The following is a 23,551-nucleotide window of genomic DNA, read 5'->3' on the forward strand; positions in this document are numbered from 1 at the left end:
CGGGGCTGCGGGTCCTGCCGGGGCTGCGGGTCCTGCCGGGGCTGCGGGTTGTTCCTGCCGGGGCTGCGGGTTGTTCGAAAGAGATACCGCGGCCCTGGTACATAAAAGGCCTATGACGGAACACGACGATTTTAGTCAGTAAGAGTCTGACACTCCCTCACCGCTGCTAACCCACAGCGGGAGGGGTCATTTGATGATTTTACGTCGATAAAAAAAAAAAAAAAAAAGGGCGCACTCCCCGCGCATCTAGTTTACCTTGGAACTTTCCACAGCCTTTTGACCTTCACTTGCTTAGAAAGATCCTAGCCTGTTTCATATTGTGAGTAAAATGAATAATGGAATGGAACCGCTTATCCTAGACCTCTTTGCATTTAAATGTTTAGGTCGAATACCTTCTTGTCTATGGTTTGTGCTTGTTGTTATCGGATGCTGGCTGTTATCAGAGTCTGACAAATTATTAGGTAAGTAGGTATTCCAAATGAAAAAGTACCTGAGTATGTATTTATTATCCTAGAGAAACTTTAACAAGTAATTTTAATAAACTAATGAAAAACATTACTTACCTACCTAGGACAATGTAAACATCTGCCTGATAAACGTTTGTCGGCAAACTAGATAATTTATCGATGTATGGAATGTCACCTGCCCGCCTAGGTTAATGTTTAACGCAATCAATATTATCATTAAATGTACATAATTATAGTAAAGTAGATACCGGTTATTCTCATGAGCAAAGTAATTTGTACTTGACTTTATACTTATATTATTTTAAATTTTCTAATAAGTATTGCTAATTAACCAGCATCAAGGCCAGATAAAACGAATTCGTAATTCAAAACTTTATTGTCATCTGCCATAGACAAAACTTTAACGGCGCCCAATCAGAGTTTATTTAAAACAAAACCTACTATTCTGCTGAGTGCCTACGGATTTAAAACCGTAGGATTACCGTTATTTCACCATGAAACATTAAACACCATAACAAAACGCTACTCACCGAATACTATCAGCAGAAAAATCCGACACGATTCAGTTCCGTTAATACAAAGTTTTGCCCGCGATTTTCTTTTAAAAATCACGAGAAAACTAAACAATTCGCACTGTTAATTGTTGATACACTATTTTGTTGCACTTGTACACAGTTTGCACTATCACGGATTACGTGTGGGGCGTATTTTAGTCAAAAACATCGATACTTTTACGTAAAGAGTTTTGAACTGATAAGGCACGCGACGCGTCTTTCCACGGCGGTGACACTGTTACTACTAGCGCTAGGCGAGCGCGGGAGGCAGGCGGCGGTGTTGGGAACTACGCTCTCGACAACTTGACGCTACGCGACGTCGACAGGTGAGGTAGCGAAGCGATAGCTAGCTGGGAGATTTTCAAATTGTTGCTAGATAAAGTTTATGGTGGTACAGTTCGTGACTAGCAATGGGCAAGGGACTCCAAATATTTATACTTTTAAATGTTACCTTCGGTTAGAACTAGGAGTAGGTAGCCTGTATCATAGTCATAGCAGCTTCAACTAGGGTTACACTTTGGGTTTCGATTCACAATTAATACGATTCAAATCTTACCTTCTCTCCCGTTCTCTCTGGGTTGATATTGAAAAAAAAATGAAACACAAGAATATCGAATGGGTATTGTTTTTACTCAATCAAAGCTAAATGTTTACCTACCTTACAATAACTGTTATGTTATTAGTGAAAATTGCAAGCTCTAATGGAAGTGTTTGACCTAAAATCGCGAATAGCAATTTCTGTAATGGTCAGGCCTTGATCTAATATTGGTCACTCATTGTTGCATGCCATTTCTATGTATCTACTGACTATGTATTTTGAGCCCTATGGGCTAACACATAAAGGGTAAGTGATGTTGATGAAAAAAGCAAGGTGAGGTCAGATGTCAGTCTAACATCAATTTTAATAGAAGAGTTTCCTCCGCTAATCTATAGCGAAACTGCTTTAGGTAAACCTATCACGCTAAGCTTTTACCAAAATTATGACTGCTATCGTGTCTGCTGATTTGGCTTCCTAGATAAATAGGCCATCTATCGTTGAAATATTTTTGCAAATAAGCCTAATTGATCCTGGGAAACAAACTCTTCTTCTTTAAAATAGGTAATACAACTTCTAAAAATATGTATCTACCTAACCGGTTTGGATCCCAAAAAACATCGATAAAAATGTACAGTCTATATAGCACCATAAACAAAAATACTGTGGACATCAGGTGCATTTTGATCCCTCAAAAAAAACTCGCAGCTGTTATTCCATTACCTTGATAATAATAAAAACAGCAGACTAACAGCTGATAGACATATGGCGAATACAACAAAAACCACCAATCGACTTATCCTTCTCTCCCATTTTCCATCGCTGGGTTAACATTTTACATTTCGTTGTGTACAGGTGATTTAAACCAGCAATGTATACCGTAAGGATTCTTATATTCGTGCAGTGAAATGCAGGTAAAACATCCGTAGGGCAGGTGTTGTTACCTGCTTTCGACAAAAACGCAATCTTCATTAACGATCTATCTTGGGTGGCAAATGGATGGCAAGGTGTTTTATGGTACTTAAAAACTATAAATAGGGTTTAGATTAATATTATGCGCCTACAAGAATAATTTTAAATATAACCATTTTCGGAAATTTGAGATTATCGTAACGTCCCTTTCAACCTTATTTCTGATGGAAAATAAGTCATCCATTATAAATTGCCTCATAGACACTCATTTGCCAAAGTTTTCTCTCCAATGCGATACCCTTCAGAGAATGCGTTTGCCTTTCAATATTATGTTATCTCATAATTAAATAAGACTGGGACTATTGAGTATATAAGACATAAATAAGACTGGGACATTGTGTAGCAGGCTCAAGATTATACCTATTCAGCAACCAAAATCTTTGAAGACCATGACGAAAATTGCACTATAAGCATTTTCTCCAAGCAATCCAGCCATAGTCATTTCAAAAGACAAGACACAAGCTTATAAAACAATAATAAAGCCATCATCACGTTGCAAAAGTGAAACGAATGGCCAGCAATGACGATCACGACACGAGTGATGGCCAAGCGTGCACGATCGTTCGTGACCGGGTTGCGTATGCGCCTTGTGCCTTGCAGATATGGATAAGGTATTGTTCGCACTTGACACTGTATGCTGAGGTGGCCAGGTTGAGGGGTTTAATGGAGGATTAGTTTTTGACGATTAAAGGCGGTGTTAATGAGTGCAGGATACAAAAATTGAAGGTACAAAGCCCATGTTTTGTAGACACAGTTGTAATTAATTGACTATATGCATGAAAAAAAAAACACATTGACAGTGGATCAAAGGATTTTTTCTTTAATATTTCTCTTTTGACCCATGCATTTTGTTTGCCATTACCTAAGTTGGGAAACGCTTCAGCAATTTGGAAGCAATTCCAAGTCTTGATTATGTATGAACATCAACAGGTAACCTAAATAATAAAGTAATTTCCTTTATTGTTATCTTGTAGCTCCTACATATGAGTTATTGTTAAGGTGTACTTATGTAAAAATTTTAGCTTTGTTTAAGTCGGATGTTCATTTATCTTTTTCACGCTATTTAAAGGCTGGAAGGTTGTTTTTTTAGTAATTTTTGGAGGCATCGAACAGTGACATACGGTCTTAAATATAAATACGTAGTAAACCCATACAAGGAACCATATTGTAATATTATAAAGATTTTTTTGAATTCATCTTTATTCATCTTTGTTTTGATTTGGTTTTGTTATCCAAAATTTTGTCATGCTAAAATGGAAGTAGGTTCTAGCCTATGAAATCTGGACTTTGTCAATCAAATTATACCGCCAATGATTCCAATAATTCTATAGCAACAATAAACTGCAATATAACATAGTTTTTCATACCGGATGAAAATAATTACGATAGAAATCAGCCTATAACAACATTTCACAGAATGTTCAGCGTTGAACCGCAACTATGTTACATGTCATATCCCATTGTGTCCATACATTGTGGTAGCATCACCATTATACTTTCTATGACTCAAAGGAAAGCCGAACACCTGATTTGTTCTGTAGAAAACAGACGTGACAGTATAGCTATAGTTTTTCTAATGATCCATTGGCATTGCTGCCAAAATTTCACCACTTCAAAGGCGTGGTTGGTGTACAAATTCGGATAAGTATGATGTCATTGATTTCTATTCAGTATTGAATGTTGAAGTTGAAGTTATTGAAACGTGTGCAAAAATTCAATTTTACCTTTACATACTAATAAAATTTTCTTTGAATCTATTTGGAATCAATACACGAAACGAAGGCGTAATAAGTATTTGTAGTTACGATAGTATATTTATTTAGATGAGTTTGCGTTTTGGTCCGACAATAGGAATAAGCTTGTGGCACATTATAGCAGCACGGCAACAGCACGGCTGCAGCACGGCGTCGCCTCGAATTAAGACTACGGCGAGCGGACAGCGCGCCAACCACGCGCTGTCCGCTCGCCGTCGGCGCGCCGTCCGCTCGCCGTCGGCGCGCCGTCCGCGCGCCGGCCGCGAGGTGTAAGCTTGCTGTCACCGCAAACTCAATATTATTTTAAGACGATTATGATTGATGTTATGATTGAACACGACGTAATGACGTTGTTTCGCTGCCGGCTCGGAGTCGGCGGGCAATTAGCACGCCGTCGGCGCGCTGTACGCATGAGGACCGCTCGCTTGCAGCACGCGGGCGGCGAGTCGAGTTGTGTGGAAGCGGCAAGCACGCTGACTGCTCGCCGTTGGCTTTTTCATATTGACATTACGAAATATATTATAATATACACGATTTAATGCTCTAAATTGAATGACAACTTAAATGCTGGTGTGGAGCCGTGCTGTTGCGGTGCTGCTGTAATGTGCCACGTCCTTAAGTATGGCCGCAGGGCTAAGAAAGCTGTCGTTTAGTGAACGTAACAACATAACGTAGAGATTTTGATAAAGTTTGTAATTATATAACTTGTAGAGGAATTAGTTCTCTAAAATAAGCAAATGCGCTGAAACAATTGATAAACAAGAAAAACAAGAAACAGGTAAGTTAGTTTTATGTATCGAAAATACATTTTCGGTAAGAATACCAACGGAAAGGTGAATGAATTTAAGAGGATATAAATATCGGTCTAACATTGTCTCGGCCAGGCTTCACAGAAGTAAGGACCAGTTTTTGGTTACCTAAACACAATATGGAATGACATCACAAGCAAAGTATTTAAGTCGATGACCATAAACCTCAGGTCAATCTTGCACAAATGTTTATAAAATAAAAGATAATGGCATCGGTCGTTGCCTCTTGCTCCTCACCGATATTTACTGAGGTGCCTGCGCCATCTTACTTTCCAAATGATTACCACAATTACTGTTTCTTCAATCTTTGAAGAGTATTCATATTTGCGTCAAGAGATCGTGTTTTATTTCCCTGCCGACTGAGGATAATGGTCGATCAGGTGATGAGGTTTCTTTGAATGTTTCGAATAAAAACGAGAAGATACTAAACTTACTACTTACTAATAAAGCTAATCTTGAACGAGGGATACGCTGAAATGACATTTCTTAGATTTAAATGTGACATAAACATTAAATAATAAAACGCACAGATAAAATATAAGATGCAAAGGTTAAGAAACCACTGGCTACATATTTTATGACAGACATTAATTTAGAATGAAAGTTTTAAGTTTGAAGTAAAGAAATGAGTAATAACATCAGAAATATTTTTTTAATCTCCCTAGCCCCGCTTTTAATAATTTAGAAAAAGGAAAGTATTAGACCGTAATTGATAGATGGTAATTGATGACAAATTAAAAGTATCAATCAAAGCAAGTATTAAAAAAAGTATGTTGTGAATAAGCTTAAGATGAAAGCAGGAAACAGGTCGAAATTGGTGCTTGTAGGCTGTATGGTAAGAACCTGTTGCAAGCCATCGTGATCTTTGACCATTCATTATCATTTACTCTTTAAAGTTAAACGTCTCGTTTAAGTAGCTGACCTTTTCGTTAGGGATGGTACAGATGAGAGTAATTTTGCTTGCAAAAAAGTTTATTGTGCCAAGATGTTTATGACTTGTGTAATTTTAGGCTTCTTCCAACTCACTTTCACCATCAGCTTATTTATTAGGTGTGAAGCTGGATCATCTCATTCTTTGACTAGACCATAGAATAAAAAACTTAAGGAATAGAAACATTCCAGATTGGTGCCCCTGATTCATCGAATCGACATAGGTTCTATTTATTTGTTTTGCCATCTTGCTCTTAACATGATTATGAAACATATTTAGGTAACTGATTAGTTGACTTTTGACTTTCAGAAAGTCTTTATAGTTCAGGCATTATCTTATGCAGTATTACTTATCGTGTGGAAAGTTGTTCCGTGCAAATCCATAACATTACATGCATACTTCGACTGTTCTGTTATCTTGAACCGAAATAGAGTTATTGCATATCTTCAACTTTATGCCTTAGGAATGCTTGCAAATGACTTCGTGCCACATTTGTAGCTTTCTAACATGCATAGTTATTATTAGTTATTTTCTTAAATCCTAGATTTCGCAGAATTATTTAAATTCCGTACAGAAATAATCGTTGAACAAGCTACAGCTGTGATCTTCTACATAAAATTGCTTTTAATTCAATTATTTCAACGTTCGTATTCTATCGTATCGTACCTATCGTAGATAGGCAATCGGTATCTATATTTCCCTGGTTTTATAACAAACATTTGGATGTCATGAAAACATTTCTTTATTTTACTTAATCACAACTATTTTAGTCAAAACATTGCCACTATCACGAAAGCTCACCGTCATCCAACCATGACTTCAAACAGTCTCCTTACTGGATGTACATCGTTACACCACCAGGTCGCAGAGGGTAACATACAATGGTCATGTGCGCCATATGGCGCGGCGTGGCGACCCTGGCGGCTAGGTCGTGACACCAAAACTGGATCGGCTGGCGTGATGCCGGTGAAATTCATGTTTCATATCGTATGTGTTGTGTGGTTGTATGTTATGTGACATGGTATTGTGTAGATATTGGTCATGTGTGTCGCAGGCAAGTAAATATGTAAAACTACTAATAAAAATACCCACCTGCTGCTTTATGTAAAAGTACTATGTACTTTGGCTAACAGGTCTAACTAAGTTTTGAGGAAAAGATTCTGAGATTTTTGTAAGTTTTCTCAGGGTGAAAAGGATTATCACGAAAATGGTTTGTACTTTCTAAATATTATTTTTAGTCAGAGGATCCATTCAGCGTTCGATTTCAACGCTTGTCTAGGCTCAAATCCTCAGGACCTTTAAAGTCATAATCAATTTTAAAAGTCGTCATTTAGCTTAATATACTGCAACAAGTTTCTTTATTTGTACATTCGCTAAGATATCGCAGAACCACTTCATTAAAACATCCACAAAACACATTATGATTGGCACCAATCATTTAATCCATTACAATCCAGTTTGACAAAGTGAATGAAAAATGCCATCTAAGTTTACTAGACGGCCTTTGTGAGCCGAGTATAGAGAATTTAATGCACCCACTAACCTAAAGAGGAATGCTGGGGCTGACTCATTGTAACCGCTTTTGTTTCATAAGAACATGTTTCTATCTGAACTAGTCAGACAAACGGATACTGATCGATTTAGATCTACAGCTAATGTGGTTGAGATGACTCGGCGGTAAATGAATTTTGCAAACTTGATGCATATCTGGAAAGTAACGTCGACAGTTTAGCTGTTGGAGGTAGCATTGTTTGTGAATAAATCTTAGGAAATGTCAATCAAATGTTATTACGATTGTGGGAACTAAAAAACTGTGTTAGAGTTTATAATTTTTTTTTCATTAAAGTTGACATACAAAAGGTAAAAAAAAAACGAAAGCAATGACACAACGGAAGTACAGGTTAAAAATGAATGGGAGCTGTGATTCAAACAGGAAATCCAATAAACCGTCATTCGACCAATCATATCCTGACACATTCAGGAATTCCTATAAACAGCAATGATGCATCATCAAAACTTGCACAACATCAACAGTTCATTGATAAAAAAAATAATTGAATTAAACTCAGACGATTTTAATAGACGTAGAACAGCAAACAATTCACATCGCTCATACAAACACCTGTTAGAAAGTTCAATCATCAGTTAATCGGATACTCATTCGAGCAATCGTCGGATCGATGGGCCATTACGAATTGTATCGATTGACGCCCGTAATGGTCCTAATTGGGAGTATTGGCGCACGATCGGACGATCATCGAGGCGAAGAAAGATCGTCATTTGTTTGAGAGGCTCAGCGATCTCGTTTTGTGGCGTTTGTTTTTTGAAATGCACGAGAGAATTGATCGGTGTTTGGTTGTAATAGGTGCTCTGGTAATCATATAAGCTTTTATGTACCTAGATTTGCTCCCCAGGAAATAGTTTCCGAATCGTTTATAGAATTGTTTTAGCGGGTGATGAAAGACGCCTCGAATCCTGTACACCTAAGAATGAATTGCATTCTCTCTCTAACAATACTCATAAATTATTTAGGTACTTCATGCCAGTTTCAAAAGAATGCTGTCCAAAGTAAAAGTCGATCCTATTAAATTTAAAGTCTAGAATTAATTTTAGCTAAACATTTAAAACTTAACGCAAAAAGAAAGTGATTTACCGTCACCAACCCAAGATCCTCTCACAAAATAATTTTCAAATTATGATCACATAATAAATTATTCAAAGTATGAAATTGTTCAAAATTTAGAAATGTCTGCCTCCCACGATACGGTCAGTGTAACACGATATGTAATTTGAATCAGCGAGAGTGAGAAGAATTGTCTAACAAACAGACGGCCATGTGGGAAAGTGATATGGTTCATGTAACTGTCTGCAAACAGCTCGAATTAGATACGATATCTAGTGGCAATTGTTTACTTGTTTGTGCGGAACTAAAACTAAAATGCTTTGGAAATGCTGTGCGGTTATTGAGCTATTTTGATTTCACTAAGATTGATCTACGCGTGACGGATTCTTAAATCCCGGATCTGGAGCAGGGTAGATGTGCAATGACTCTCAGAATGCGTTGAGATTAACTAAAAGAACAAAGCACTAAAGCTAGACTAATACCATTCTTTCCCTACATCCTGAGCGATGATAGTTTGGTTTAAAAGGTATCTTTGTAGATTTAAGACTAAAGAGACTGCTTATTCTCTAAATGATGTTGCACATTCAGAGAAACACGGTGACAGTAGCAAACATTTTAAAAGTTTAATTCTAAACGAATCTAATTAATGTGGGAAAGCATAAGCCAGAAATCCGTTGTATAACCAACAGTCAAGCAAATAAACACATTCTCTACAATAGAATCCAAAAAACCGTGGTCACCGAGCATGAACAAAAAACAGTGTAAAGTCAATTAATAGAAAAGAAAGTTCCGCTACGTATAATAATGTCCGTCTGTCTGTGGGAGATCGCTGGAGGGCAACTTTTAGAAATAAATAATAATAACTTAGAGGTACTTGAACTCTTTACAAGTGGGCAGTCAGCACTTGCGATTTCATCTTGAGATCATTACGCTCCCAAAATTGTATTTAGAGAATGATTTATTTGTTGTAGTACGTAGGTCGCTTCGGGCTATATATTTAGTAGAATCTTTCTTAACAATTTAAATTCCAGTGCCATCTAGATATGGAGCTACTTGTCCTAAACGACCACTATCTATTGTGTGGTGGATCCAATCTTCTATCACTGCTATAGCTGGATTGTCCATTGTACCCGACTATTTTCCATAATGCCTCAATAGGGTTATAGTACTTACCTTCTAGGGTAGGTCATCACTTACATCAGAATCCATAAAGTCAGTCACTTTATTGAAAATACTGGAAGCCGACCACCAATATACTTACTTAATTGAGAACAGGCTAGGTAGATCACGTTTAAGAACCAATGTTTATTTTTTTCCTGATCATGTAACCTAATGTCCCTTTTCCTTTAATTCCGCAAAGAAAAGGGATGTCTCACATTACAGATACGTGTTACGCCAATAAATGTTTGATTAAACATGAGCAATGGAAGGAAGTACTTATGGTATAACAGAATCTAGATAATCGGCTGCCATTAGATATTTCCTTTGCACCTGAACCGGTAGTAACTCAAGTTAGATTAAAAAGCGTGTCTTGTATTTTTAAGCACCCGGTAATTGATATCCGCTTGTTAGCATTTGTATGGAATTTGAAAACCTGATAGGATGCCTTCCTCCAAAAGCTTAAATTAATTAGATCTTTAAATATTAGCAGCTGTTATCATGGGCGTAGCCAGCTTTGGGCTCAGGGTGGGGCAGCAGTCAACCTATCAACCGGGGGAGGGCGGGGGCCCTCCGATTTTTTGTATCTTGAGCCGTTAATCTCAAACTTGTTAATCTCTTAATTTGAGAGGTTTATATTTTCAGGTACAGAAAAAAAAAACGATGACACACAGGACAAAAGCCAAAAGCAAGGGCATATAGTTTCTGAATACGCGAGCGAAGCGAGCCCGAAATTTTTATCGGACTTAAACGAAATATTACGTAAAATTTTGCCCAAACGTACTTAACTTTTTGTTTGCTGACAAATGCCAAAATAAGGGTATACAAACAGTTTCTGAATACGCGAGCGAAGCGAGCGTGAAATTTTTATCGGACTTAAACAAAATATTACGTATAATTTAGCCCAAACGTACTTAACTTTTTGTTTGTTGACAAATGCAAAAATAAGGGCATACAGTTTCTGAATACGCGAGCGAAGCGAGCGCGAAATTTTTATCGGACTTAAACCAAATATTACGTAAAATTTTGCCCAAACGTACTTAACTTTTTGTTTGCTGACAAATGCAAAAATAGGGGCATATAGTTTCCGAATACGCGAGCGAAGCGAGCGTGAAATTTTTATCGGCCTTAACCAAATATTACGTACAATTTAGCCCAAACGTACTTAACTTTTTGTTTCTTGACAAATACAAACATACAATAGTTCCTGAATACGCGAGCGAAGCGAGCGCGAAATTTTTATTATTTTTTAAGACTCAAACCAAAAACTATGTAAAATGTCGCCCAAATATAAATTTTCATGAATGAGGGGACTAGGTACGACACACCCGATTTACGTCCCTACGAAAACCCTCGCTTGCATAGATAAGTTGATAAAAATAAAGTTAGATAACGTATAGCAACGTCGCGCAGCTAAGCTTCGCGGACCACTCGGAATGCCTCCAGGGACCAACAGTGGTCCGCGGACCACCGGTTAAGAACCACTGTGCTAAACGATCGTTCTATTGTACAGGTCGTACATGGCTGGGCAAGCAAAATAGCGAGCGCGGTTTTTACACTAGGATAAAATTGCATTTCCGAAATTTTGATCACATCTACCAGTTCCGTCTCCTTCAATGCATTATTTTTTGGATTAGATGGACGGCTCGGCTCGCTACGCCACATAGCAACTATTCTTTTAGGGAATACGGCTCGCTTTCAAATGACGCGCGCACCGCGCACGTTCGGGAACTCGAGCGTGCATTTTGTTTTGATCGCGCTCTTTTCAAAGTCGACAATTTTTTTGTGCAATAACTTACGTATAGTACCTACATATGTTGTTGATGTTGTTAGTTAGAGTTAGTAAAAAAAACATTGTTTAATCAGACACCTTATAGGTCAGAGCCAGGGCCCAGGGTGGGGCAAGTGCCCCAGCTTGCCCCAGTGTGGCTACGCCCATGGCTGTTATGGTTCTTTATAGGTAAATGGATAAAGGGGAAACAAATAAACGGTAGATGGATTATGTGAAAGACGATATGGCTGGAAATAATATTACTAGTGCGATGATGTCAGAGAGAGAAGTATGAAGGAAGAAGATAAATCAAAATAGGGATTAGTACAGACGGGCAATGTTGGTCTACTGGTCTACATAGTACATTTTTGAAGTCATTGGGACTTAAATGAGAATTATTTAAAATACCCCTTTACTAGTGTTCGGTTAAGTACTGCAATAACGGTATTTAGTAATAGACTCAGACCACAAGGTTTAAGGGCAAACGTGACCACACATACTTACGGGTCTGATGGCATGTCTTGACTAACATTATGTTTGTTCACATAGGCTAATGATTCTAGGTGAAGGTAATTGAGGTTCTAGTTCTAACCAAGTGCTATGAAAATAAAATGAAAATAATGCTGGATAAACTCTACTATAGTCAATCACCTCGATAATAGTTGCAAGCAAAGTTATTATTGTGTTTTATTATGGCAAGATTTTTTTAATAGCTAGAGCCTTTGACTTATCTTTCTGGATTCTTTTGTGGATTTAGTAGAAGACAATTATGCAAAACAATAGTTTCACATAGAAAACATACAAACGTGCTTTAGATAAGTAATTTGAGCATGTTCCAGCCAAATAATTGCTGAAGATTAGTCTTAATTCCAATTGAATCGACAGAACTGTTTATACCTCATTATTCTGTGTCCTTGACAATCAAAACAAGACTTTTATACAAACAAATAAAGCCCATAATTACATAAATTAAACCATTTACATACAAAATTACATATTTAGGTACACCTTCATGAGTCACGAAGATTTATGCTAAAACTTGTAAAATATGCTATTTGTGAGACAGGCAAATATTCCTTAAACACGCGAATACAGTTGCACGGTCAATTAAACAAACTACAAGATATCAAAATGTAGTTAACTCAGTAAAACACTTAATTGCATGTTGTTTGTGACAGATGTTTGTAGTAAACATGTGTTGTCACCTGACTTTGTTTGCTGTTATTTTTTTATCATTATTCGAGTGAGGAAAATTGACTAATAAAGTGTTGAGGTATCAATAAGAGGTTTAGTATTTGTTAGTTTTATGTCCTGGCGTCCAAAGACAACTAAGTAACTTAATAAAAGCTACTTTATCATCCAATGGTCTATAGAATGGTTTGACAGGCAGACATTTATCCCTGAAAACTATAAAACTACAGTGAACACAAACTAATGTGAAATCCATCCTATCTATTGAATCTGACAACCCATCATTCTAAGTTCAAATTCTTCAAACTCAATCACTGACATCTTGGTTTGCACCAGTAATTCAAAAAACATAGCATACAATTCTCAAACGTACCCCATCTTTTCAATACCTACCAAGCTAACTGGAACCCGCTAACCATACTACCTGTGCTAAGCTAAGAGTGGACCAGACCGGCCCAAGATATCCCCGGAATGCGGCGACTCAGGCTAACGACCGCGGCTGCCCTGCGACCACTAGGGCTTTCACATTTCTCTCGCCAAATATTCAAGAACAACCTTCAAAGGTTTGCTAATAAGTCAGGATTTTACCAAAGCCTCCATAGGCACATGGGTCTTTTAATATTAGCGGTACAAAATTGGAAGCTTGCGGCATTTTTGCAGTTTTAAATCGGTCTCGATTTCGACAGGCTTTTGTTTTCGTTTGGGTTCCAAAACTGGTTGCACATAAATAACCTGAAGGTATGATGATACTTCATTAGTGTTCGTACTCTGTAGCATATAAAGGCACTCAGAAAATCGCTGATAATTTAACAATGCGGAATCTTAGTGCGTCTATCCCAACTGACTACTTTTATATCGTAAATTCTCAATTAACAAAAACTTTAGGAGAATTTGCACACATCTCTCTACAATCAACAAGGAAGTCCTTAATGGATTCATAAAATATCGATAAACACACATTAAGATAAAGAAACCTAATCGATTATTTAATGAGAATGCAATAAGGAAGCGAGAGGCGATGCCACAAGCAATCAATTACAAGTAACAACGGTAAGAGACATTGATTAAGCTTTAAATACATATCTTTTAAAGATGTTGGTCTGTGTGTGGTCCTAGGCTAGAGTCAACCGGTTCATCCTAATTATACTTGTCCCTGGAGCGATTAAACTGGCCAGACAGGATAGCAATTACTTCTCTGCAATAAAAATGGTCCTTGATGGAAACTGCTGATGAGAAAACTTTACGAGCAAGACACGGACAAAATAGATTCTAATGTGTGTAAAAGAAATGAGCAATGGGAGACCAGTGGATTAACTTAAAGTTATAGCTAAGCCCAGTTGCTTATCGCTGGTACCATATCTGTAAAATAATTTGTTCTCAATACTTAAACCGTTTATAAGCGTTACCTATAAATAAGCCAACCTTGCTTAGAAAATGTATCTAAGTTTAACAGTAATTTTCACTCCGATATAATAATAAAGATAACGGTTAATAAAAACGCCAATTTCCAAAGAAAAACGATTATATTTCTCAGTAAAGCCATGTAGAGGTGTAACGTTTTAGTTGATAAGGGCCTGGCAATGTTTGCCGACGCAAAAACTGCAGCCTGTAACCGCATCCGGAGATACCGTAGGATGCCAATGTATTACGACAAAAGCTTTTAATAACTGTTTATTTACTTGGACTGTGAATGGGAAATTAATTCTAAGTAGGTATGTATGCCTGCTGCTAATCGTTCTCTCGATAATCTCTCTTACATCATCAGATATTTTTTTAGGAAGGATTGATACTTTGAAGAGAGGGGGGCTTATGATATGTTTGAGCATGTTTCCTCAATTTGGGTTGAGAAGATAATATGCAAGGGTTGCCAAGGTAACTGTGTAGCTAGGCAGTCGCTCCGTGTAAAACACTAGAACTCAGCTGCATCCAGTGAGACTGAAAGTCAAACCCAACATAGATGGATAAAGGCAGATGATGAAACTTTTGCAGATCGCCACTCCTTGTCAGAGATCGCCAACACGTTAACTTCACCAGGGTTTTGATATCTCATTTCATCAAGGACCTTTTTCCCCATGTCATTAGTCAATGGGAACAGTACCCCTGTGGTCAAGAGCTCTGCTGTTTGCAGTCGGCAGTCAACGGCCGCCGCGCCCCACACCTGTCGCATACAGCTTGAACTTACAAGTTATTAATAATATGTAGCTGTCTAGAAAGTTAAAACTATTACTTATATACTTACTCATATTAATTTCAGATAAATAAATACCTAAGTAAATGTTTTTTTATCGTATTGATATTTTCTTATCGAGTGAACTTCACTCAACAAGCCTCTGCGGTTTTTCAAAAACAGCATAGATTTTGGTTCATCTGTTTAAGAGCTACGGTGCACTGATGGACATAGACACATACATATTTATGAAGATTTGCGAATACACACATTTCAAATTGAATCTACACCATCACATCCAATGTCTACAGGCTAAAACACAGACAGAAAAAAGGAATTATGACAACAACTTTGCTGCAAACAATACTTGAATCAGACTGATGAAATATTAAAGATATACAACTAGACTCACCCTTCAAGAAATGCAGTCACTATCAAGTTTATGTTATTAAGACCTTTCACACTCCATGTTACTGCGACAGTGTGTTCTCACCTTGTCGACATTACAAACAGTTGATAAGCGATAGTCTATTGAACATGAACACCGCATTGTTACAGATCTAACAGAAATGAAAGTTCAACAATAATATCTGATTCTCATAAAAAACTATTAGATTTCCTATCTCTATGATATTTGAATGAAGAGCCGCTTTCTCTGTTGTTTGATTTGAAAGGTGATCAGAATTTGATGGAAATCGTGGTAAGTATAAGGCTCAGGCATAATAGTGGCTAATGTACTACATGATATAAAGGCTTCTTAACACTTACTAGTTTTTAAAAGAAAAGAACATTACGAAAAGTCCTTTAATGGTAAATAGTCAGTTATCGTCAAGCAGAGGACAACATCAAAAGAAACTTTATCATCTGCGCACACTAGACGGTTGCTCTCAATTGTAGGTAACATGATCCGCTCTGTAAAGGCTAGTTCGCATTAGGCTAGTAGTTTAGTCGAGTGCCGAGTAATTTAGTAGCTAAACTACTCGCTACTGCACAGAAATCGTTCGCATTATGGTCCAGTACAGTACACAAGTGTGTGGTGTTTTGCAAGATGAACGCGCTGCAACGTAATGAAGTTAATAAAGTAATTAAGCTAATCGCAATGGCTATTGTAGAAGAGGTGGAAGAGGAAATTTTAGAGACAAAGAAAAAAAAAATATGGGTGCGAAAATGGATTGATAGAAGAGACAAACTAGGTGCTACTAATTGTCTTCTGAAGGAATTAGCATTGGAAGATCCCAAAGAATACTTCAATACTTTGAGAATGTCCGAAAGTTGTGTAAATTTTCTGTTAACGAAAATACACTCTCAAATTCAGCGTAAAGATTCAGCGAAATGTCATTTTCGCGCCCACTCACTAATGAACTCGACTAAACCAACAGGTTCAGATTTGTTTAGCCGATAAGCCAGTGAGCACGGAGGAGTAGTGGGGGACGCTACTCGCCCGATAGAAATAGAACAAAATGGATTGGCTCGACTAAATGACTTACCATCCTACTTGACTAAATTTTTGGTGTTCAGACACATTTAGCTACTAAATTATTCGGCACTCGACTAAACTACTAGCCTAATGCGAACTAGCCTTTATACAAAGACAAAGATATCACCTGTCAAGCTTTCGTAACTCAGTCGACACCTTACGTTACAAAGCTTACTTAAAAGAACTTCAACGGTTCTAATCTCTAAACTTTTAAATATTGACGCTTCTTGAGGCATTTGTTTTGCTAACGGCCAGTTTCTTCATCAAAAGTTAAAGTTAAATTGAATTTGACCGTTACTTTTACTTTAGACATTACTTTGACTTTTACTTTTGCTTTAACTTTTGATGAAGAAACTGGCTGTAAGTATATATGAATAGTAAGAATATATGAAGTATTCAATCGGAAGATTCTATAATTTCTGAAAATTTTCTAGAAAATTTAGTAAATAACGTTCGACACGAGAGGATCTCACGGTCCCCGGCAGCTGGCATATCTAATAAGAATGAACCTTATTGTGTGGGTGCGTTCACCTCGATACCGTGACCCCTGAGAAAGTAAAAAGGTAAATCTGTGACCACCTCCCTGTTACCTTTGACTTGTAAGCATTCGAAAGTACAGCTATTTTTACAAAAAATGATGTAAAATATTTAGGAAGTTTTAGCGGTCTTTGGAAAGTACTGCTATTCTAATTCAAAGTCATATTAGAAATTGTAGATCCAGCAACCAGCACAGTAAATGAGGGTTTCGCTTTGAAACATTTTATCTTCACCAATATCGTAAGACTAGAAAAATAGATACAAAGTTCATCCGAGTACCTTGCCTTTTACAGTCCAAAAAAGTACTCAGAAACAGGCCACATGTATGTTCACTTTTCGATAGCCATTGGTCCATAATTTCTTTGACGCTCTCTGGGACTATTGATAAATCAGGACCTATTTTGCATAAACATCCGTTAGTGGTAGATAATAATCAATTACGTAATAAGATGCTTAACTACAATACAAAAGCCAAAGACCAGAAAGTAGGATCGTGAGAGAGTGCAGGCCATCATCAAGATCAAATCTTTAGTAATTTGATCAATATCTGCGGGAAAGCATGGACATTTCCGTCACCCTGAGTAAGTACGGAAGTTACGTGAGACATTTCTTTAATGGCCTGTAGTCTCGTGATCAGATGCGAATGATAACGCCAGGTCATCATTATTCCAAAGGAAGTATAGCATTTAGCAATGGACGCCTGATAAAATGTATAAAGCAACACAACTCTGAGACACTGTTTTTCAATTTTGCAATACACTGAGAAGGAAAAAAAAACTGATACAATTTTGTCTTATTTATTATGAAATGGAGACAGATCAAGTGTTCAAACATCATCTTATGTACGTGTATAAATCTATTTAACTTTAACATTGAAAGTGACGCAGCAAGCCTGGGAGGAGTTCTCTTCGTTCCACAACTTTATCTTCACTGGGAATTTTCCCTGAAAGAAACATAAACGTTTGCCAATTCATAAACACGTAACTTAATATATGAATTAGTGGCCGTCACCTGATGACAAAAGAATAACGGCTCGTGTAAAATTGAGTGTACTTTATACAGTCGGAGTGCAGTTCGTCGCAAGTTCACAACACTTAAAGAAAGCACTCTTTACGATCTCATCTCTACGTATAGATGCTATTTTTTACCCAACTATCAAACAGGTTACGTCTTCCCAATAACTTACCGAAGCCCTTTTATCCATCACTAGGTCTACATCGAAGATCCTTCTCTGTTCAGCTTCGAGGGGACAAGACAGAAGTCTGCACGCGTCGCCAGGGGACTTGATCACCGTCGAGAAGTCGCCACTGCCATCTACGTCGCTCGTGATGGACAGCCTCAGACTTTCCGCTGAGAAATCTGGAAAATATTTGAATTTAGTTTGATTGTCTTACTGTGGAAAGATATGGGACTACTAAGGGCAATAATGGGGCTAAGATAGTATGTTTATGGGATCTGTAGAAGTTTAAATAAAGAACATTACACAAAAGAACCTAAAGTTAAGGTTGATTGAACTTTGTCCAGAAAGCGAATCTTCTTGAGAACTCATGTATATAATTTATGTCTTCAAATATTTTCTTAAGATAATTCTCGAGGTTTAGGAAGGTTCTGCATCAAATTATGTTGATTTCATTTAACTTACGTGGTGTCATATCGAGTGTGATGCCATAGGTCTTGTCTCTCTTCATGGTGCAGAACGCTGGACCCTGGGGACACGGGTCCACCACCACACTTTGTACGCTGCACTGAGTCACGTCCACTAGAAATAGACAATGGTTTTATATCGATGTACACTTTAATGTTAACTTGGACACTAATATCTGAGTAAAGGTGAAGGAAAACATGATGACGAGACTTGTACCTTAAAGCCTAAAATCACCAATCCACTTTTTCTCTGTATAAGAAGAGGTCTGTGCCCGGCAGTGGGAGAACGAAAAGGTTGATGATGGATGACGATGACGATATTACATTGGTCGTCGCAGAAGACAGACTAGTGGTTGTTGTGAACCGATATTTTATAGAAAAAGGTATCTTGCGAAAACCAATGAGTATTACAAACAAAGAACGAAATGTCCTTTACCGCCGTCTAACAGCTAAATACACAAGTGCAGTAATTTATACTTTAGGAATTTCCACACCTTAACTACCCATTTAATTCTAGATCATTGAGGTTCTAAATTCCTTAAAGCCACAACACTAAATTTAGGTATTTAATGTTCAAAATACTTACCATCCTTACAAAGTTTTCTAGTCACAAAATCAGATTCTGCAGCTACGAAGCCCAAATATGCAGCTAAAATCACAAAAGCCCGCATGTTCGTAACTTGTCTTCGCTATCACTCGCGGTACACTAAGTTATTATTGTGATAATATAATGGTCCTATTGACCGCAAAATAGATTGGAGTAGAAGGACAACTTCATACAATACAATGAACTAAACAAGTTGACGATCTCAGGCGGGGTACGACGCTTTCTGGGTCGAGAGCCGAGATAATTCCGAGAGGTCGACTTCTCTACATTTGATTACAGGTTTTATTGTATAAGTGTTTTATTTTAGACTTGTGCTTTTTATTTTAGATGGTTTATCAATTATAGAATGTGTGGTTTGGAAACCTTACTGTTTAAAGACATCGCTATTGCAATACTGTAACTGTTTAGATCTGTTTAGAATTATCAAAATGTCTTTATTTTTTCGCGGTTAGGAAAATTACACAAGGATAGACCTTACTGATCTTCCTTACACCTGGGAAGTTAGAAACAATTTTGGATTACATAGGAGGAGCTCGTGAGATAACGTTAACGGCATAACGTCCGTGGATTGGTGATCATCTTCTCATGAAGATAGACCTAACTGCATCCGGAGAGATGGAAGCAGATCCGAACATTTTTAATTAGGTTTATATCAGGTTTTAATTAGATCTCTATATAGTTGTAATACTGCTGTTTCTTCTAATATCCGTAACTAGATAACAAATGAGAATGGTCTTTTGTGCTTAATGGTCTGTTTGTTCATTACAGCGCGTGTTTGTAAGTACAAGTGTTTCAAATAAATGCTAATACGCCTTGATTAAATATGTGCGATGTTTGTACGTAAAAGAAAAGTATTATAATAGGCTACATAAAAGAAGAGACATCCAGGGCGATTGTCGGTCACGCTAACTGGGGCCCGATTCTCCTTAGTTAATAATGTCAAAATCGAATAGAAATCGAATCGCAATATGATCGCAATAGCAGTTTTAACCATATCGGGCATTCTGCTACTAATATAAGACCAATCGTATTCCAACGACATTCGATTGGTTTGCGATTGGTCTGCTATTTTGGTGATTTTGGTCCATACGGTAGTTTGCTCTACAATTATATTCCAATCGTAAATCATTTGCAGACAAAATGATTCATTATTGAATGACAGAAAAGGATAAAAACGTTTATTTCAAAGAAAAAATAGCGGAATGCCACATACGCTTCAATCGTAATCGAGTCAGGATTGGATCGCAGTCGAATGTGAATCGTATGTTGCCTAAGTAAAATTAGGAGAATCGGGCCCCTGTTCTTTCTATGGAGACAATGCTTTCTGCTCAGGACACACAAGCATTTACACTGACACAAATGTGCATTCTCTGTTTACGCACATTACGCAGACAAACAAACAAACATATCGACTCCTGGTCGAATCTCATCTCTTCTTTCATTCATTCTTCATTCTCTTCTCAGATATAATGTTTTTTATCATCTACTTCATAAGCACGTATGCCAAGTTACTCTCATTAGTTTAGTATGATTATATACATAGATACAAAAGGTAAAGAGAAACAAAATATAGATTAAAAGTGCTTTATTTAATAAGGTTTACGCGAGACCGATGGTTGTCTTGAAACAGCAGAGGTGACCGGTTTCGTTGTCCTCATCCCACACCTTCCACTTCAGGTTGTATGTACCCTGGAAATTGAGAAAATAAGTTCCATTAATATTCGTATTAGAATAAAGTTTTTATTTTAAGCAGACCTCTGGGCAATAGTGGTGAAGCTGTGAAGTATTCCAGATGGAGATGAGAAGACTAAATAATGTGATCATAAACTGTACAATATTAATACCCATGGCTAGACCCCGGTGACAGATTTTCACAGATAGCAATTATAATTTCAGCCTTGGTATGTAATTGATGTGTAAGTACTTTATTTCGTCTCAGACCATAGAAATCTAAAAGTGCCTTCCTTCTAACATGTGTATGAACGAGCAAGACCAGAGACAAGGTCTGGGAAATTAGGCAGTCCTATCACAGATACAAACCTTAGGCAGCTTCTTGCTGATATGCAAGTTGTAGTTGAGGGTCTGCGCCTGTCCGGGTTGGGCTGGGCAGGATGTGTAGGTGCACGCATCATTGGTACCGAAGCCCATGAAGGGCAGGTCCACGGCACCGTTGGCCCAGTACACCATGGTCTTCAGTTTGCTGGTGCTGAAGTCTGGAGAGAATAAACATTGGTGTAAGAGATAATAGAATTTGAGTTGCAATCAATAAGTTTGTATTAAAGAATTAATTTCTTTTGTATTATAAAAGGATGTTGCGATTTCGCAGTCATTTTAGAAGTGTTCGTACGCAACTGTTGAGTAGAAGAAACACTTATAAATCTCGCCTTTACACAGGGTCCAAAGCTCTGAACAACTTCTGATACTTACTGGGTGTGAAGTCGAAGGAGATAGCAGCATCAGAACCCTTGCGGAACAAGCATTTGTTCGTCTGCGTGCAAGGAGTGATGCGCACCTCGCTCACTTTGCATACTTCTTCATTAGCTGGAATATAAAGCGTAGAAATAAGTATATGAAGGTTACAAAGGTGATGGGTAAAATATGACATAGTAAGTACGGACTGGTAAGGACTAGACTAGATTTATTAACGGTGAACGCAAATCTCTCATGATTGGCGATGTTTGGCAATGTTTGTCTTCTGACGAAGCTGTGTAGATAATTCTCTAACTCTGATTAAATTCTCGTGTGTATGTATTCCTTAATGGTGAGGCATCTATGTTTTGTTTATTACGGGTTATTATCCTAATTTTCAAAGTCCTTCTATAAAACGGTTACTTTATGCTGTAAAATCTTGTCAGTGAAAACAGGAATATTATCTTCTTACTGTAAAAGCAACAACCGATGCCTGAGTTATCAGAAGCATGTAGGTAACTTCATAACAACAATACTGATTGGACAATTGCTTGATTTACAAGAATATATTACATTTAACTTGACATATGACCTTGTTAAAGAGATTAAAACTCTTGACGTGAATTCAGATAAATTCTTCTTAGTAACATTATTAGATAACTTTTTTCATATAACTCCACAATTTGTTTAAACTAATTAATTATGTACAGTACAATAGCCATGTGTATAGATAAGAATGTAGTAGCTACTGTAGTAAATCGATACATTTGCGAAATTACTAGATGATTGTGTCATATCAATGTTGATAAACCTCATCACAGTTCCGTGAAGTTAATTCCCGTCATTTAAATTACAAGAAAGTGCACAAAGATTAGAGAATATTATTGAGATAGTTATTACGTAGGCCACACGTAGCACCAAACATCCTTTTTATAACATATAATAAGTTACATATAATATGTAACGCAGCAACTGATTTTGGATTCAAACAGATTATATCTACAGAATTCTTTATACTCTTGAGAGAAAACATCATCAAATTATTATGTTTAACTCAAGAAGTAAAATTAAGGAAAATCACGAGGATAATCTGTTAGATTTGAGAAAAAATTAGAATGGGTACTTTGTTATACTTACTTTATCTTGCAAAAAAAATAATGGAGTAAATAATATATTTTTTTCATTATATAAAAATGTTTTTTTGTGTGCAGTAAAGAATGAATAAATAAATAAAAGTTAAATATTAAGTAATTATGATCAGAGATTTAATAATATGTCACATTAGCTTAATTTTCATTGTACAGACTCCAAGAAAACTATTATGAATGTTTGTTTTTTTTTTTAAATTAGTGTCTATGGAGTTCCTTGCCAGTTCTCCATGAGACCCTCTCCATGGAACAGTGCAACTAGTTTGACGATTCGAAAGAGCTTTTATAGGCCTACTTGAAATAAAAAAAAAACAACAAACTTCCATTCATATCTTCCTCTTAAAATATATTATTCAAATTACCTAATAATTTTAAGTAATAAATAAATTTGATAAATAAAATGTAAAAAACTATTTAAAAAGTAATATCTTCTTACTTTCATCGCAAGGCGTGATGTTCACCACTTTGGCGAACCCACACGTGAACAGAAAAGCCAGCAACACAATATTTACCAAACCCATCTTGAATGAAACTGACACTTCACTGTTAAACTCTGCAGTTATATTAACTTATTTATAATAACTATTATCACTGACATTTGAACTTAAACGTGTCACCGATAAACGATAAATAACGACATTGTTTATTTAGTCTGGGCATAAATGTTTGTAGGTAGTGAAAATTATCCATACCTAATTGTTGGTAATTAGGTAATTACTATTACAGAATATTAGGGTAATGTTCATTAATAGATTAGTGAGGTTTTGTATTAGGATTGAGGCTACTAATCCTAGTAA

General features: G+C 36.9%; 3 protein-coding genes across 3 annotated transcripts in view; all 3 read right to left on the reverse strand.

Moving 5' to 3' along the window:
- LOC124636217 (echinoderm microtubule-associated protein-like 2) overlaps positions 1 to 1,273 on the reverse strand; it is a 54,107-nt gene extending 52,834 nt beyond the window's left edge. The window contains exon 1 of the mRNA XM_047172174.1: positions 994 to 1,273. The gene's annotated coding sequence lies outside the window, so the exon portion shown is untranslated. The remainder of the gene's footprint in view (positions 1 to 993) is intronic.
- Positions 1,274 to 17,727: 16,454 nt separating this feature from the next.
- Positions 17,728 to 19,397, reverse strand: LOC124636366 (MD-2-related lipid-recognition protein-like). Its single transcript, XM_047172435.1, has 4 exons — positions 19,177 to 19,397; positions 18,589 to 18,705; positions 18,133 to 18,305; positions 17,728 to 17,889 (listed from the first exon to the last, which is right to left on the reverse strand). Exons 1-4 carry the CDS (start codon positions 19,259 to 19,261, stop codon positions 17,803 to 17,805), a joined length of 462 nt encoding a protein of 153 aa, XP_047028391.1. The 5' UTR covers positions 19,262 to 19,397; the 3' UTR covers positions 17,728 to 17,802.
- Positions 19,398 to 20,767: 1,370 nt separating this feature from the next.
- On the reverse strand, positions 20,768 to 23,327 carry LOC124636365 (MD-2-related lipid-recognition protein-like). Its single transcript, XM_047172434.1, has 4 exons — positions 23,191 to 23,327; positions 21,625 to 21,738; positions 21,238 to 21,410; positions 20,768 to 20,886 (listed from the first exon to the last, which is right to left on the reverse strand). Exons 1-4 carry the CDS (start codon positions 23,273 to 23,275, stop codon positions 20,797 to 20,799), a joined length of 462 nt encoding a protein of 153 aa, XP_047028390.1. The 5' UTR covers positions 23,276 to 23,327; the 3' UTR covers positions 20,768 to 20,796.
- Between the last annotated feature and the right edge of the window lie 224 nt (positions 23,328 to 23,551).

This window comes from Helicoverpa zea, chromosome 14, assembly GCF_022581195.2.
Source record: "Helicoverpa zea isolate HzStark_Cry1AcR chromosome 14, ilHelZeax1.1, whole genome shotgun sequence".
Classification (NCBI taxonomy): Eukaryota; Metazoa; Arthropoda; class Insecta; order Lepidoptera; family Noctuidae; genus Helicoverpa; species Helicoverpa zea.

Bases quoted from the DNA above. Each gene is read 5' to 3' on its own strand.
- LOC124636366 (XM_047172435.1), bottom strand. From the start codon at position 19,261: ATGCGGGCTTTTGTGATTTTAGCTGCATATTTGGGCTTCGTAGCTGCA. The intron at 18,706-19,176 runs GTAAGTATTTTG...GTCTATTTCTAG, and splicing joins TAGAAAACTTTGTAAGGATG to TGGACGTGACTCAGTGCAGC. The intron at 18,306-18,588 runs GTAAGTTAAATG...AATATTTTCCAG, and splicing joins CACACTCGATATGACACCAC to ATTTCTCAGCGGAAAGTCTG.
- LOC124636365 (XM_047172434.1), bottom strand. From the start codon at position 23,275: ATGGGTTTGGTAAATATTGTGTTGCTGGCTTTTCTGTTCACGTGTGGG. The intron at 21,739-23,190 runs GTAAGAAGATAT...TTTATATTCCAG, and splicing joins CATCACGCCTTGCGATGAAA to CTAATGAAGAAGTATGCAAA. The intron at 21,411-21,624 runs GTAAGTATCAGA...TATTCTCTCCAG, and splicing joins CTCCTTCGACTTCACACCCA to ACTTCAGCACCAGCAAACTG.